The sequence below is a fragment of the Furipterus horrens genome, unplaced genomic scaffold (assembly GCF_987537825.1).
Source record: "Furipterus horrens unplaced genomic scaffold, mFurHor1.1.pri manual_scaffold_2, whole genome shotgun sequence".
Classification (NCBI taxonomy): domain Eukaryota; kingdom Metazoa; phylum Chordata; class Mammalia; order Chiroptera; family Furipteridae; genus Furipterus; species Furipterus horrens.
Genome location: NW_028327172.1, coordinates 5,002,516 through 5,019,932, shown reverse-complemented (window position 1 = coordinate 5,019,932; position 17,417 = coordinate 5,002,516). Strand labels below are relative to the sequence as shown.

The 17,417-nt window shown below is 54.7% G+C and overlaps 1 protein-coding gene across 1 annotated transcript; it reads left to right on the top strand.

The window, feature by feature from the left end:
• Positions 1–9,688: 9,688 nt before the first annotated feature.
• On the top strand, positions 9,689–17,087 carry TSGA10IP (testis specific 10 interacting protein). Its single transcript, XM_090267445.1, is given in 8 exon segments — positions 9,689–9,841; positions 10,530–10,663; positions 10,766–11,487; positions 11,670–11,808; positions 13,379–13,546; positions 15,825–15,924; positions 16,135–16,259; positions 16,943–17,087. Coding segments are annotated over 8 exon segments (1,653 nt in total). The 5' UTR covers positions 9,689–9,712; the 3' UTR covers positions 17,079–17,087.
• The last annotated feature ends 330 nt before the right edge of the window (positions 17,088–17,417 follow it).

The window sequence follows — 17,417 nt, the reverse complement described above, 5'->3', positions numbered from 1 at the left end:
ACGGTGCTACGCGCTGTGGGGAAAACAGAATACACGGGAGGAGTGGGGAGCCCTGGTAGTCGGGCGGCCCCAGCCATTCTATAAGGGTTCAGGGGTACTCTGATAAGGTGAGGTTTCCGTAGAAAGGCCCGTTAAGGGGAGGTGGGCGGCCACACACCTCTGGGGAGAGGGCCCCAGGCAGGGGAGAAGCAGGGCAAAGGCCAGGAGCCTTGCGATGTGATTGTTGGCTTCCCTCTGGGCTCCCCTGACTCCCACATCCTCAGGCGCCAAGCAGGGGCCCCATTCGGGAGCCGCCAGCCCTCTCTTCTGCCTGCCTTGGCTGAGGGGTGTCCCGTGCCACCGCAGCCCCTTAGGGCCCCAGAAGCTTCTCAGAAGGGAAGAAGGTGCCCCAGGTGCTGCTGGACCGGGAGCCCCAGAAGCTGGGGGAGGTGGGGGGTGGGGAGCGAGCCTGAAGGTGTGAGGTGGGCCCTGCTGCGCCTTCCACACCCATCAAATGGGGCTGTCGATAGCGCCCCTCATGGTTCCTCGGTAGGTTGAACGGGTGGTCCTCTTCTAGCAGAGGTGCCATCACCCCCATTTCACAAGTGAGGAGGCTGAGGCTCTGGAAGCAAGAGGAGTGGTCTGGATTTGCTCACTGGCTCAGAGGCCGGCAGGGACTTGTATACAGATCTGGGGAATGGGGGCGGGGAGGTCCAGTGTGTGGGGGGAGGTGGAGCTAACAAACACCCCTGTCTGAGGCTCCCCGCTCCCATCCCTTCTCAGGTATGGCAGGCTCAGCTCCAAGACACGGATGGGGCCAAGTTCCCATTCTTCTAGGCTATGAGCTCTGTGGCAGAGGAATGGCACCTGGGTCACAGGGGGCTGGTCCCTCCTCCCCTAGGGCACAGCTTCTGGTGAGAGTGCAGCTGGCTCTGGACTCTCTCAGGGGGCTCTGTGTAGCTGGCGGGGATGGGGGCCAGGGGCTGTGTGGCGCTGACCTTCTATCATCAGAGCGAGCTATCTTTATGGTGAAATCATGCCCTTCCCTTTTTGTGTGTGTGCACATGTTCAAATAAGACTTGTGCACATGGTGATCAGAGCTGCAAAGGAAAATGCAAGATCCAGCCTGACACCCATCAGATGGGCCAGAATAGAAAGTCAGATAAAACCAATCTCCGGAGGAGAGTTGGGAGGATGGGAGTCTGGTGTTTGGGGTGGGAATGTAGCCTTGCAGGGATCTTTGAAAGGACAGTTTAGCAGCTAAGTACCCCCTGGCAGTTCCGCTTCTCGGTAAAACCTCACAAGTAGAAAGACATGTCTTAGGTGTGGTTTGAGGTGGCAAAGAGTTGGAGGCTGGGGGGTGTCTGTCACTGGGGAATGCCTGGCAGACAGAAATGTGGACAAAGCTCGAATGCACAGCACTGAGTGAAAAGCAGAAAAAGACAGAACAAGATGTACAGCACAGCAGAGTTAAGGCAGACTAAAAACAGACCAACACTACAACCTGGCATATTTCTGCTAGTACCACACTGTCTTGACTTCAGTAGCTTTATACTAAGTTTCGTAATTGGGAAATGCGAATCTTCCAACTTAGTTCTTTTTCAAGATTGTTTGCCTGTTCTGGGCCCCTTGATTTTCCATATAAATTTTAGGGTCAGCTTGTCAATTCCTATATAAGGTAGCTGAGATTTTGAAAGGGTTTGAGTTGAATCAACTTGGAAAGTATCCTCGTCTTCTGGGTTTGTTTTGAATGAGAGATATTTTCTTCTTGTTCTTAATTACATTTTCCTTCTTTGCGTGTATATTAATTTCTTATTGGATGCCTGACACGGTGAGTTTTACATCATTGATCTGGGTTTTATTGAATTCCTTTCAAGAGTGTTGGACTTTTCCTGGCTATTTAGTTGTTATGTGTGGATTAGTTTATGTCAAGATTCATTTTAAACTTTTTTATGATGGGTCTAGAGTAGCCTTTATTAAGGGCTGCTTTGGGTTTACTTCTAAGGCATGGCCTTTCCAGGTTCTCTACTGAATTTTCTGTGTATGCAGTGAGATTTCCCTACTCTGACTGGAGAATCTCCTTACAAAGATTTCCAGTCTGGGGGGTTCACTCTGCACAGATTAGCATTCCTCCCAAAGCTCATCGGGACTCTGCAGTGTTTGGCGCTCTGTCTCTGGGTAGGGTCCTTAAATTCCAGCTGTCCTTTGCCTCTCCAGACTCTGCTCTCTGTCTCCTTAACTCAGCCAAGCTGACAGAGCCTCTCCAGTTCCCCTCCCTGCACCGCAGCAAGGCAGTTCTATTACCTCCAGGCAGATGGTGGGTGGAGAAGACCCAGACCATGGTAGGACTCACCTCGCTGGCTTTTCTTTTCTCAGGGATCACTGTCCTGTGCTACCAGTTTTCTAAATCTGAAAGTAGTTGTTTCTCACACTCTGTGTAGTTTCTTAGGTGTCTGTGGCAAAAGGATCATTTCATACCATGTTACTTCCTCATGGCCAGAATCAGAAGTCCCTCTCACTCCTTGAAACTCCCCAAGTCCTTTTTCCCTTTTGCCAGGTCCTTCCCAGGCTCTGATTTAGATTATAGTTGTGAGTGCACGTTTTACCTTGTCCCTCGGACTGTGACCATCTCAAGGGAAGGGGGGACCTGTCTTATTCACGTCTACATCTCCAGGGCCTGGTGTAATAGAACCCCTGGGCTGCTCCAATTGAAACAGAACCCACAAACTGTTTAGTTAGGGGCCCGATTGTCAACCACCAGAATTATAACTCAATACCAGAGTTTAGTGAAAAGAAAAAGAATTGTTTATTTGCACATAGTTCTGCCTCCCCCTCCCAGACCTGGCCAGTCTTGGGAAAGTCAGAAACACTGTTTCCCTACTTCCTAGGCACAGTTCAGCTTTACCAGCAGCTGCCAATCACTCAATTCTGATTGGGGAGGTCCTTTCTGTGCTGTGGTGCCCTCCAGCTCTCAATGCAGAACCGCGTGGATTCTCAGCCTCCTTGTAAATTGCCCTCTTCCTGCAAACTGTGTGGATCTCCTCTCCTTCTCAAAACCGCATGGTGAGAGTCTCTTCTTAAAGCAGCCTGGAGACCCCTGCTCCAAGCCACATGGAGGGAGCCCGTGAGCCAAAATGTCCACAGCTGCTTATCTCTCCCTGCCTGCATCCTCTGACGCAGTGGGTGTGACAACCAGTTCTGACCATTCACAGAACCCTACACAGGCTCTGTAGGCTCCTTCCCTACCATCCCACAGTCCAAGACCCCTCCCATCTTCCTGAGCCTTGGAAATTTCAGAGAGGATCTTTGTGCAACAAAGTTTCCAGCCCCTAGCCCCAGGCATGCAAAGGCATCCTGAAAGCTGCTGCCTTTTCCCTATCTCCCAACCATGAACTCTGGGATTTGTTTTCAGACTCCCCTGTTTCTGTAACACTGGAACTTGTTAGGGTGTGGCAGGCATGTGTTGTTTGCCCTGCCCATCTTGCTTCAGGCCACCTCAAATCACATCCTTATCTTTTAAAAAGATTTTATTTATTTTTAGAGAGAGGGGAAAGGAGGGAGAAAAAGAGGGAGAGAAATAGCAATGTGTGGTCGCCTCTCGTGCACCCCCAACTAGGGATCTGGCCCACAGCCCAGGCATGTGCCCTGATGGGGAATTGAACTGGCGACCCTTTTGGTTCACAGGTCAGCACTCAATCCACTGAGCCACACCAACCAGGGCTCACATCCCCATCTTTAGAGAACTTCTCTCTCTACTCCAACCAGGTGGTACCACCAGGACTGTTGTCCAAGTCCCCTCCCTGCCAGGTTCCAGAGATGGCCATGAGACTCAAACCAGGACATGTCAGGGTCCTTCCCTGGGGCTTTTCTACTCCATGTGGGAAAAGTCCTTTCATTCTGGTGGCAAAGGTCCAAGGACAGCAACCTGGCGCTGCCTGCAGCCAACATCCCCATCAGACAGAATGAAGTGGACAGAGAGAAACAGAGATACAATGAGGAAGAATAAGGCGCGTGCACACACACACACACACACGTATGTGTATGTGCGCACACGTGCCCGCACACATGGAGGCAAAAGGATTCAAGTTCCTCCATCCTGGCAAAAATGAGGTCAGCGACATCCCTGACGTTTTTGTGACTTAGTAAAGTAAGCCAATTACTTATTTTTATCATTTTTGGCTTAACTTAGTTCTGTCCATTGCAAACCAAAGGGACCTGACTAGTATAAGGCATTTTTGTATGTTTGCTGAATGAGTGGAATTAATTTGCATACATACCTCGTTCCCAATGCAGCTAAGGTTGCTTCCAATGAGAACAAGGAAGATGAAATAAAAATAGAAATGGAGACTCAAGGATATGAAAATAGAATTAAGAAGAGAAAGTGAAAGTCATGAGCAAGAACATAAATATTGAATATATAAATATGCAGCCCATAAAGGTCTATAAGGTGCTCTAGTAATTAATGTCACAAACTTGGCTCCAAGCTTCCTGGTAGCCAAAGCAAAAAGGGAGACATGGTAACTTAGCTCCCCTCCCCACCCCCAGGGAAGACACATTCTTTATGTTCCCCAAGGGAAAGAAAAATTTTCCTAGACCTTAGCTACATTTTTTCCTACACTTTTCCTTTTAGCTCCAAAGGGGAAGTTTCAGATGGGGCTCTGTGGGAAGGTGCTGAGTGATGGGGGAGGGGGTCAACGCCACCACACTGCCATAGCTGGAGTTGGCCATGAGCCTCCCATGTCCCATCCTTGGAATACTGGTCTAGGGCACAAGGAAGGTTGCCAAATTTAGTTGTTAACTGTCGGCCTTGCCTTGACCTCTCAGTAGCTCTTGTCACAGCTGGTCACTCCCTGCTCTTTGAAATATTTTCGTCCTTTGGCTGGCAGCCCTCACTCTCTCGGCTCCCTTCTTCCCCACTGACCTCCGAGGCTGGGTCTCCAGGCTCAGTCTCCGGACCTCTCCTCCTCTCTTCTTCTCTCTCCGCCTTGCCTGGCCCAAGTCCTACAGACGCTCTCCTGGATGACAGTCCCTCTTTCCACCATGGCCTCCAGTTGACTAGCCAGCAGCCACAAGGGTTTTTGAAAACACAAATGAGCTCATATCACTGCCCCTTTCAAAATCCTCCACTGTGGTGGCTGCTTTGGCCAAACCAGATAATGGGATACAATAAAAGGTTTCTTTTGTCTCCCAAGGTCCCTGTAAAATCCATAGGGGAACTTCCTTCTCCGCCTCCTAAATGCAGTCATGACTTTCTGTGCCAGGTGTCCTCACAGTGCAGTGGTCACCTGAAGTCATCAGACAGGTTCTATTAAGATGCCCAGTTTTGTGCAGTAGCTAAATCTCTAACCTCGGTGCAATGGTCTCTCTCCGCGTCCCCTGCAGACAAGGAGGGAAATCAGTGACAGGAAGTGGATGCAAAGATCTCCCCTGATCCTGGCAAGACGGCACCTTGCCTCCTAGGTGGAGTCAGTTTTAGGCAGGCTCTCATCCGGGGGGGTGCCAGTGTGGCTCCTCTGTGGCCACCCCCTTGACTGCAACTCCTGGGAAGTGGGCAGGGCCTCCCTCTGGGCTGGCTCCGATTTTCTTTGGACTGGCACACACAGACCCACACTGTCGTGTCCCCTCCTCCGTCACCAGATAACAGAAGCAAGACTGGAACGGGGGTCCCCATGAGTCCCCGCAGCCCCTGGTTTTGGGGGTGGGGGAGGGAGACAGTGAAGCCTTTAAGGCACTTTGTATATCTATGGCAATCCGGTGGCTCGGGCTGTAAAAGGGCAGAAGATACTGTTTAAGATACTTTGCATGCCAATGGCAAGGGGCTAGCCGAGCCTTTCCTGAAGGGGAGAGTCAGAGGAAAGGAGCTGCCAGAAGGGAAGGCGGCAGCCCTTGGGTGCGCTGGGCCATGCGGTCTGAGAGACCGCAGAGGGACCCCACCAGCCCTCCATGACGTCTGGTGTGCGAGAGAGAGAGAGAGAGAGAGAGAGAGAGAGAGAGAGAGAGAGAGAGAGAGAGAGAGAGAGACTGAGAACCGCGATGTGGCAGCAGTGCAGTTCGTAGTGAAGCTGGTCCGCGGTGAGAAGGAAGAGGCAGCCGTGCAGTTCGTAGGGATGATGCGGCCCTGCGGCCGGGGCTGGTGAGAAAGCAGGCGCGCCGCTGCTTTGGTCATGCCCGCTCCAGCTGACTCCGGAGCCACTGAGGGCTCTGCCTTGTAGGTCTGGACCCTCTCGGGACTCTTGGAACTCGGGACATGTGGAGAGGACACTCTCAGGACTTGTGCCTTTCCTGGACTTCACCAGGATCCAGTGTAACACAGCTCACATTTTCCGGGACTATGATACAGAGGCTGAAGACATCGTACCCCAGATCCTGAAGGAGACAGCTGACAGATAAGGGATGGGGGACTATTAGGTTTGAGGTTGGTTTATAGCCCTTTGGGGAGCAAGGGGAGTGCTGGGTCTCAGGGGAGAACAGGGCTCTGAGCAGGAGTGCTCCCAGCTCCCCTCCCTGCCCAGGTTGGACTATTGTAAATAAAGGCCTGTTTTTCTCAACACGAATTGTTGGGTCTTACACCAGGGCGCCACATGAATGACCCCCCCTTTGCTCGGTAACAAGACCACCTGCCGTCCTGCCGAGGGCCAGCTCCCGGTGTGGTTCTGCAGCCTTTTCTAGAGGTCTCGTGGACTGCTCACCCGCAGGGCTGCCAGACCTTGGGAAGCCCACCTCCAGCCCTCCACGTGGTCTCCTCGAAGCCCTTCTCCCCAGATATGGGCTTAGGAGGCCCAGTGCAGCCCCTGAAGAGAGGGCTGGAGTTCAGTCACCAGACATCAGCCCTTTCCAGATTAACCTCATCGCAAAAGTTCCCTTTCAGAATTCACCCTCCGTCCCCTCGTACTCTTGAGATCAGGGGCTTCAAGAGTGACAAATGGTTTCTTTTTGTTTTCTTCAAAAGTTGGATCTTGGCCAGCAGCTACTCCGTTTGGAGCTTCCTTTCCCTTCATCCCGGACCTGGCCGCAGTGTTCCACATCCTGCCACCCTTACCACTGTGCTCGTGACAGACCCAGAGGCCTGTCCCTGGCGTCCAGGCCCCACGTGATCTGACCCTGGAGCTCCCACAAAATATTAAAATATCAGAGAATATGACAAATAATTGTATGTTATACATGTAAAAACTTTATCAAAGTGAATACCTACCCAGAAAAATATGAAATGCCAAAATTGGCAGAAGCTTTTAAAAGAAACTTCAATAGATGAATAACCAGCGAGTGACATTATAATCTAAGACTTCAATGTGAAAGCGCCCTGACAAGGACACTTTTACAGGGATGTGCCGCCAGCCTTTCGAGGAACAGATGGTCCTTATCTATGCGAGTTGTTCTAGGAGACAGAGAATCAGAGAAAGCTGCTCGGTTCACCGCATGACTCACACCAGAGAAGAACAGTAATAGGAGAGGGAAGTCCGAAGCATCCCACTCTGATCACAGATGTTACACCATGACTTCGTAGAAAAAAAATGATAGGACAATGCCCACCTAGGGGTGGGAAAAGGACTGCAGACATCCAGAATACAAACTCCTGCTCAAAACGTTCACAGATCTATGTCGGTATAAGGACTTGTGTTTCACAAAGGCCCTCAGAGGTCATGTTGAGAGACAGGTGCTTGCGATCTAGCGAATAAAGGACTCCTGCGAGGCAATAAGGAAAAGACAAGAAACACAACAGAGAAATGGGCAACCGCAACCAACCCACGGAAGGATGGGCCCAAATGGCAAACGGATCTCATTTTGTTGAGAAGTTATATACAGTCTTACGTCGCTTAACAACGGGGACGCGTTCTAAGAAATGCTTCATTAGGTGACTTTGTCATTGTTGGAGCATCATGGAGGCACCTGCACAAACCCGGGTGGCCTGGTCCACTGTGCGCCCAGGCTGTGTGGCAGAGCCCGCTGCTCCTGGGCTACTAACCTGCACAGCACGTTACTGCACAAAACAACGTGAGACTATATCAAGCGCAAGAGCACAAGAGGCGTCCGAGGCTGCTGCCCTTGGATACGAGTCTGGGCACCGTGGGAAGGGTCCGGGCTGAGATATGCAAACCCCGGGGGGGGGGGGCGGAGCTGGGAGGCCGCAGGTGGCTTTGAAGGCTGTCAGGCAGGATGAGCCCGCTGGCTCGAAGGGTGAGTGCGGCTAGAAAAGGGGGCTGAAGGCACCTTAGGAAAACGCTGACCGGAGAAGCCCAGACCTGTCCTCTGCCAAGGAGGGAAGTGGCCCAGACTTTGTCCAAAAAAATCAGTTGGGTCGGGGTCTGCAGGGGACTTGTTCTCTGAAAATGAAACACCTGTGCCCTCCACCTGGGGTTCCCTGGGTGACATTCAGTAGAGGAGGTGGATGGGGGGATGGGATAAGAGCCTCCTAGAATGAACTGAGTTTACCTTTTTCGAGTAAGAAGAGATCTTCACCTGCAGCGTTTTTTTAAGCTGTTAAGGTGGCTGGGCTCAGTGAAGAGGTGTTACTGGGATGGAGTCTGAGGGCAGACGAGGGGCCACACGGAGAAAAACAGGCCTCTAGGGCGCCTGCTTGGATGTACTTCCATAACCCGTCTCCCTGGGGCCGCACTGTTGGCCAATTAAGAACTCTCACGGAGCGGTGACGCGCAATGGAAGTGTTCCGCGAGTACCTGTGTCATGAGCTGGTTTAACCCTCCCCACGGCCCTAGCAGGTAGATACAGTTCTCACCGGCCCCGCGTTGCTCATGAGGAAACGGAGACTTCCAGAAAGTACGTGGCAGTGGAGGAGCCGGGATTCGAACTCCCGCGCTATCTTTGTGCTCTTAACCATTATGTTCCAGGGCCTCCCAGTATCGGTTAGTTATTATTACAGCAGTAAAAACAGACGTTTACTCGGCGCATTGCCTTTGTGGTTTCATTTAATCCTGGCAACAAACCTAAGGAATGGGCCATTTTGACAGAGAAGAGGCTTCTTTAAGGTCACAGAGCTGGTGGTGAGGCCACTCAGGTTGGCACCGGGTCCCTATGGCGAGAGTGGTCGTGGTCGGCACCAGGTGTCCCATGGGGATTTACTATAGCAAGGCTTTTTGGCGCCGCCAGAAGTTTGAGATAAGATTTAAATGCTCGCAGCCCCTGCAGAGCTTTCTGCCGGGCTCTGGTTTGCCTGCTACCTCACTCCTGGACATGGCATTCAGCCTCCTGGTCTTTCCCATCCTGCGAGGACCTGGGAGGGCAAGCAGTTTGAACAGGGCCCCCAGAGGGTTCAGTGTGGCTCCCACAGGGCCTCAGCCAGGGCTAGGGCAACCCCGGAGGCAGGCGGAGGGAGAGGGCCCGCCTCAGGTGCCACTTGGCCATCTTCACGGGGTCTGAGGGCCCTTCCAGGTGACCACATCTTGAGGTTCATTTTACAGACAGATGGGGAAACACAGGCCAAGCAGAGACAGGGGACTCACACCAGGCCAACGTGGAGGCCTGCAGAGGCGGGAGCAGAGGCAGGACTTGGCCCTGGGTTTCTGAACTCCCAGGCGCGGCCTCTTCCTCAGCACCCTACTGAACTCTCTGGAAGGAAGTTGGTCTCACATACCCTGGCTGACCCTTCCTGGCCTGCTGTTTGCCAGAGCCCTGGAGACTCGATGAGGACTGGTTGCCATAGAGATGGTGGAAAGGACAGTTCCAATGCTGGCAGATGGGGGTGGGGGTGGGGGTGGGGGTGGGGTAGGGCACCAGTATGCTAAACACCCACCAACAGTTGGTCAGGACCACATCGGGGAGACCAGGGCAGGAGCCCCAGCTCTAGGCTCCAGGAATGGCCATAGGGCTGCTCAAGCTTCTGTCGGGCATCTCCCAGGCTGAGCAGGTGAGGGAGGCCCGTGGGGGAACTTCCAACTGCCCAGAGGCAGGCTGGCTCTCTGGGGTCGGGGCGGCCAGGGCTGAGGGCGGCCCTTGAGAAGCCTGGAGACTGGAGCTGAGGCCCAGGTGAGGGTCAGGGAGGCTCGAGCAGGGTTGGCCCTGCTGGGAGGACTGTGAGGACAGGGCAAAGACGAGGTGGTGCGGGGAACAACTCCCCGGCTTCTGGTGGAGCCATTCAGGGAACCGAGGGAGGAGCAGCATTGTAGGAAAGATAACGAATTTCTTCCACTTTGGCTGAACAATTCCAGGGCCCTATGGGATGTTCAAAAGAGCTGTCCAGGGCCCAGAGGCAGCTTAGTGCAATGGTGACAAATGTGGAGCCAGGGGACAGACTCAAGGTGTCCGGGTCCTGGCTCCAATACTGGCTGTGTGACCTCAGTCAAATGATTTGACCTCTCTGACCCTTAGTGCTGTCATCCGCATGATGGGTGTGATGATGAGTATCTACCCCGCAGGGTCCTGGGGGAAGTGAAATGAGTTAACCATGCAAGTCCTGAGCTGTTGCATTTTAACATTGGGTCTTGAGGAAGCGAGCAGTCTGTTTTAGGGCCAGCCAAGGTGCAGAGAAGTGGAAGGTGCCCTGGGGAGGTGTGAGGTGGTCTAGGAGCTGGGCCTCCTCTCCTGTCTTCGCCCAGAAGAGTCTTGGGAGTGGTGATGGTGTAACTCAGGACCAGCGACAGAGATCTCAGAGTGCAGGGTGGATGGCGAAGAAGGACCGGACGTCCAGGCCCGGGAACAAGAAAGGACATGGCTCTGCCCAGGCTGAGGAGTAAGCGGCTGTGGGAAGGGCGGAAGGGAAGCTGGGTGTCAGGCCCCACAGGGGGCCGGCACCCTGACCCTGACCTCTGCCCCCTGCCCTCTCCCTCCTCAGTTCCTTTCTCTCTCCTCGGAAACCATCCTTCCCTTTCCAGTGGGCCTGGGAGAGCTTTGCCACAGAGGGCCAGGCTCCGCTCCAGCCTGGCTCCCCCTGGGCACCTGGCCAGCACACCCTGCCCTTGACCCCTGCAGTCCCCAAGCACAAGTCCAGCCATAAGTCCACTGCCGACCTCCTAGAGGCTCACGGGTTCTGCAGGAAGATGAAGATGCGAAATCCGGAGAAGAGTGGGCAGCTCAAGGCCTGGAGCTGCGTCTCCATCCCTTCCAGCCAAGAGGAGGGCCAAGAGCTGGAGCTGCCCCATGAGCATGGCCTCCAGCCACCTGGGAGGAGGTCAGGACCCGGATCTGAGTCCGAGGAGGCTGCTGAGCTGGAAGCCTCCGGTGCTGAGGAGGCTGAGCCAGATCTGAGCCCTGGGGAACTGCCCCAGCTCCCCAGGAAAGGGTCGACCTTGAAGGAGAAATTGTTTGCAGAGGCGACAGAGGAGGTTGAGGAGGAGGAGCACAGGGCTCCCCATAGAGGGAGGGCGGGCTCTCGGAGAAAGGGGCGGGGTTCCTGCGAGGAGGCATCTGAGGAGAGTGAGCTGCGATGCCAAGGGAGCAAGCCCAGCTCCCACAGCCCCCACGGACCACAGAGGAGGAAGGCAAGGGCCACAACGCTGGAGGGGACGTGGAACCTGGGAAAGCTGCAGAGGCAGTTACAGCAAGACTTGGACTGTGGTGAGTCTGAGGCTCAACGCCTGGGTTCCCTAGGAAGCTGCACAGCGGGGAGAGATGTTGGGGGCCCAGGATCTGGGCCAGGAGTTCAGACAGGGGTGGGCTGGGCTGGGCTCCAGATGCCGGGTGGGATTGCCCCGTGGCCAGGAGAGAGGGCAGTCCCTAACTCCTCCCCCTGTGGACAGGCCCCAAGAAGCACCCCTGGAAGGCTTTGCGGGCTGCTGTCCCGGCCTCCGACAGGAGTGGGAAGGCCCATGTCTTGGGGGATGATGAGACCCTCAACTTCCCCAACCGTACCTTCCACAAGCGACAAGAGGCCACCAGGTACGGCGGAAGGAGGAGGGTGGGAGCCAAGGGCAGAGAGTAGAGGAGCCCGTTCTCCAAGTGGCACGTAGTCATTCATCCTCTCATTCATTCCTTCATTTATCTATTCACCTGTCTTCGAATCGTCCATCCACCATCCATCTGTCTGCTTCTCTGTCTGCTTGGCCAACTGTCTATTGTCATAAGCCACTTTTCATTCTCTTCCCATCTCCTATCCACCTGGAATGTATTAACTAAGTGATTAATGCAACACATGCTGAGTATATACTCATGTGTCGTCAGGATGTAAAGATTAAAAAACTTTGTCCAGACCTAAGAAGCTCAAGGTCTGCTGGCAAAGCAGCAATAATGGCAGTAGAGTTAGATGATTGCTCTGCGTGGGGCTTGCACAGGCAACAGTGGGAGCAGAGGGTGAAGCCTGGATGGGGGTGCACAGCTGTCGGCATTGTTGAGGGGAGTGAGGGTAAGAGCTCGAACCAGATGGCCATGGGAACGGAGAGAGGGGTGCCCCTTTGGAGCTGGGTCAGTGGGCCTCAGTGACCAGTTAGAAGTGGCAGGTGAGGATCCATTCAGCGTTCTGATAGCAACCCCCAATGCTTACCCTGTCATCGTCTGCTTGAGATTCTTCCGTGCTTCCCTGTGCCCTTGGGACAAAGCCCAGCTTCCTTGGTAAGGAGGCTCCTACCCCCATGCCAGTCGGTCAGAGTGGCTGGAATGGCCCATGCTCTCCCTCGCTCCTCTCCTGGGACTGGCCCTCTTCCCCATCCATCCAGCTCACTCAGATGCACCTGTCAGCTCTCAGGTCAGGGGCCCCGCCAGTCGTCTGTACTCACCTCCGCCATAGCTCTTGCCAGTCTGCGTTGCAGGGGATGCTGGGCCGTCTGTCCACCCCTGTGCACAGCCTGAGGGCAGGTGCCAGGTCTTATTGATCACAGCCTCTCTGGTGCCTCACACAGGACCTGGCACAGAGTAGGTGCTCAATAAATATGTGCTAATTGAATAACTGCATCTACCCCTTTGTCTAGCTGTCCATCTTTCTAGCTGACCATGATTCAGTTTTGCAGGAATTCACCAATATTGAGTTTCTGCCTAGGTTAGGCACTGTTCTAGCTGCCGGGGATGCATTGGTAGTGAACGTATCAGGACAGACAAGAAAGTGCTCTCATGAGGCTTACATTCTACTTGGGAAAAAGGATGATTAATTAACAAACAAAATGCGTAGCTAGAGCTGGACAATACCTGAGAGGTAGATGGGGTTGTCAGGGGGTCTCTCTTTCCCTGATATGTGAGCAAAGGCCTGATTGATAAGAAGGAACCGGCCATGAGATCTGGGGGAAGAACGTTGCAGGTCAATCTGGGTGTTGTCTCTTCAACCATCCACGCCATTTACGCATCCACTGATCACATCACCATTTTGTTTCTTGTTTCTATCCATTCATCCACCTGCCTGTCCCTCAAGCCAAAACGCATTAACCTAGCCCCACACTCCCCTGCCTGGCCCCTGACCCTCCATGAGGTTCCTGCCCCCACAGACTTCTCCTGTTCCTCCTCTTCCCTCTCCCCGCCCAAGGAGCCTGCTGCGGGCCTGGGAGCGGCAGCAGCAGCAGGAGCGGCAGCAGGCTGAGCTGCGGCGGGCCCGGGAGCAGCGCGTACAGCAGCAGGTGGCCCGCTGCCTGGAGGCCTACGCACCCAGGGGGAGACGGATGCTGGGGGCCACCCAGCGCAAACTGGAGTTGAGGTAGGAAGCTGGCCTATGGAGGGCCGAGAGGGGACAGACAGAAGGTCCCAGCAGACCCAGTCCTCACCTGCCCTCAGGGCTGAGCCTCCACTGCCATCCTCCAGCGGGGGCAGGCAGGTTGGCCACTCTGCAGCACTTTATAGATAAAGACAGCCAGTCTCAGGAAAAGGGGCTGGGCCAACGCCACCCAGTTAATAACAATCTCTGAGGCTGTCAGACGCTCAGGCTGACTGTTCTACGTGCTTTAACCCTTTCAAATCTTGTTTTTCTGATTTCAAAAGCCAGGCATACTTAGTATAAAAATTCAGATATTACCAAAAGAGTTGATGTAGAAGGTGAACAGCACCTAAAAACCCACTCCCGGAGACAGCATTGTTTGTGGCCAGGTGAAGAGTCATGTTTTATTCTCTTCCTACGTTTTGACCATTAAAGAAAACACACATGCACATTTAAAATAAGATCTCTTTTAGACTCATAACAGGTCCATGAGGTAGGTATTATCACCATTCCCATGATTCTACAGGTGAGGACACAGTGACCCAGAGAATTTAAATAATTTGCTCAAGGTAGCAAGTGAGCTATGAAGCCGGGCTTCCAACCCAGGCAGCCAGTTAGCCACCCTGCTCCACTGCCTGGGAGGGCTCGGTACCCACCAGTCTTCCGTTAGAAGGCAGCAGGGTCTTCCCCCAAAGCCCAACCGAGTGAAGCAGATAACGCTATGATGCCACTGATGTGGGGTACCTACTGGGCGCAGCTGGCACCGATGCCACTGACGTGGGGAACCTACTGGGCGCAGCTGGCACCGATGCCACTGACGTGGGGAACCTACTGGGCACTGCTGGCACCAGGGCAGCCCTCCCCAAGCCTCATCTACTTTCATCCTGGGAGATGCCTTCTTACAAGACCTCGAGTTCATTGCTTTTTACTAAGGCAGGAAGTGGAAGGTTTCACTCCAAGGGGTAGATGTCAGTGAGATGAGTAGTTCAAACACGCACCTTTTACTTTCTACTTGGGAGCAGGTGTTTCCCATGGGGCCTCTCAGCCCTCACAGCCTGGGAGTTTCTTTCTGCCTGAGCTGCAGTGGAGACTCTGTCCTGCCCAGGAGGGAGGCCACAAAAGGGGTTGCCCCGTGGTGGGGAGGTGATGTGGCTTGCTCGCCATCAGAGATGACAGTGCTGACATCCACTGCGGCTGCTTCCTTTCTGAACATGTACAGGACATCACAGGCCAGACAAAGACTGAATGGCAGCTCATGTTTCCCAGCCCTCCACCCCTTGTAACTGTCGTACATTCCCTCTTAAATGGTGAAGACTCCCTTTTGCAGTAACTTCTGTTCATGGCCTTGGGTTTCTAAGTCTATCTCTTTTTCTTGAATGGAGGAAGACTCTCTCCCTGGCTCCTAGCCAAGGGTCCCGGCCCATAAGGCAGTGTTTTCTACAGGGCCCAGGGCACTTGCCAGAGATCCGGGCGAGAGTCGGGCTCTTCTCCTTTCCGGACTGTCTGTGGGTGCTGCTACCACCCCCTGCGTTTCTCTTATGTGCCTCTCAGAAGGACACCTGGACCTGCGTGTGATGTGGCCAGGGGCCCCTTCTGCGGCCAGGAGGCTCAGCTTGTTGAGCAGACACATTTCTGATAAGTGCACAGACTGGGTTTTATAAGTGGATTTGTGCTTTCCCCGTGGAAACCTTTCAGGATGTGTTCTTTTATTTGCAACACACTGTTCAGTTCCCAGGCCCCATTTTCCAAGCTGTCTGCTTATAAGAATGACAGCAAACGCTGGCAAGCTTGTCCAGTCCCTGCTACAGCACAGAGAACAGCCCAGAGCCCAGTGCAGGGCTTTGCCCAAAGCCACAGCTTCCTCCTCACAGACACAGTGCGAGGTGTGGGGCGCGGACTAGGGAGGGGAGAGGCTGGGCGAGCAGATGCCCAGCTGCTCAGAAGCCAGCACTGGCCCCTCTCCCTGGGGGGTGGCTGGGAGGACAGGCGAGCCTTGGCTGCACAGCCCGGAGACTTCAGCTCAGGGCTCAGTCTCTCCCAGCTTTGCAGCCTTGGACAAGTCCCTCAAGCCTCCTGAGCCTCAGGGGAGTCATGGTAACATGGGGCAAACACTGATTCCTACCCCAGTGACCTCAGGAGGAATCCAGGGCGAGGACAGGAACAAAATGGCTCTGTAAAGGTGAGGGCGGGGGGACACAAAGTCCTCAGTGAAGATGAGTGGCTCCCACGCAGGTGTGGGCTGTGTGCACGGTTAGCTGCCCAGAGGCCCGTCTCTCTGCAGGCACCAGGAGCAGGAACGCTTTGCCGAGTATCAGGCCGAGCTGCAGGGCATCCAGCACAGGGTGCAGGCCCGGCCCTACCTCTTCCAGCAGGCCATGCAGGTGCGGGCTGGCCCTGGGCGAGCGGGCGGCCTCCCCGAGAACAGCGCTTCTCACTGGCGCCGTGGCTAGGGGGGCGAGGTGCGAGTGGGCTCCCTTAGATGGGACCCCAGGCTGCTGCCCATCTGGAAGGCCTGTATCCCCTCAGTAATCAGAGCCCCACTTGTCCTTGGCGGCCCTGGTGGAGCGGGACCCCCACTTCCCTCTCCTCAGGCCAACGCCCGGCTCACGGTGAGCAGGCGATTCTCCCAGGTGCTGTCGGCCCTGGGACTGGATGAGGAACAGCTGCTGGCTGGGGCAAGCAAGAGGGACACGAAGGGCACCTCCAGGAAACCCAGGTGAGGCTGTCTAGCTGGCCAAGAAACTGGCTCTGCCCCACTGTAGGGAGAAGGGGCGCCATCATCAGCACTCAGCCCTGCGGGGTCTCCTCCTGCCATCTCCCTGCCCTCCTTCAACTGGGGAAAGGCTAGGGGAACTCAGCGGGCAGCCCCAAATCTAAGCTTCAGTCCTGCCTGTCCACCCTGCATCCCCCTCCGTGACCTGGATGACTCTGCCACTCTAGCAGTCAGCGGGTACGTCCCCAGGCTGTCCTCCATGTCACGGGAGGAAGGTGGGGCCAGGGTCATGCCGTCCGCTTCTCCATGAAGAAACTGAAGAGCTGAGAGGCAGGGTCCTTCCCAAGGACACAGGAGCGAATCAGCAGCAGAGCCAGTCTGGGCATGTGGCCCTCTGAGTGGCCGAAGCCTCCATGATGGACTGCTTCCATGCCAGTCACCCCACGTACTGTCCCTCACGCTTTAGAGCAGCCCGTTACAGAGCGGGGATTATGGGGCCTAATTCACAGGAGGGAACTGAGGCTCAAAGACAGACACATCCTCAGGGTCCCACAGCACAGGAGCCACATCTGAACCCGTATCATCAGTGACAATAGCTTTTCCCCTCCTATAGCCCAGGAGTCCTTGGGTGTGGGGTCGGGGAGCTGCAGAACCTGGTGGCCTCTATCTCTGTCTTCGTCTTTAAGGAGCCACAGGTCAACAGGGGAGCGAATGGAGCGCTCTTCTCAGAGCCCCGCAAGGAAAGAACCCATCGGCAGCCAGCCTGAGAGGCAGTCCGTCCTGATCCCAGACGGGGAATCCAGTCCCTTAGATAAAAATTAAAGGCTTTATGGAAAACACAGTGCGTTATTTCTGGTGGTGGAGGGAAGAGGCTGTGGGCTGGGGGCAGCATGTGGTGGGTGGGCAGGCAGCAGGTTTAGCATGTCCCCCAGCCCCCAGGGGCTCTGGCTGTTCCATCTGCCCACACCCAACACACACAGCCCTGTGTCTGCTGCTGAGGACTGGGGCACATGCAACAGCTGCAACCCCCACCCCACCCCCGTCTCCAGCACATATGTGCGGTCCTAGGCATTCACGAGTGGATACGACGGGATGGCCTCTGCCTTTGAGAACTTCCAGCCTGTTGAGGGAGTGGGGCGGACCTTTAAAGGGGCACATAAT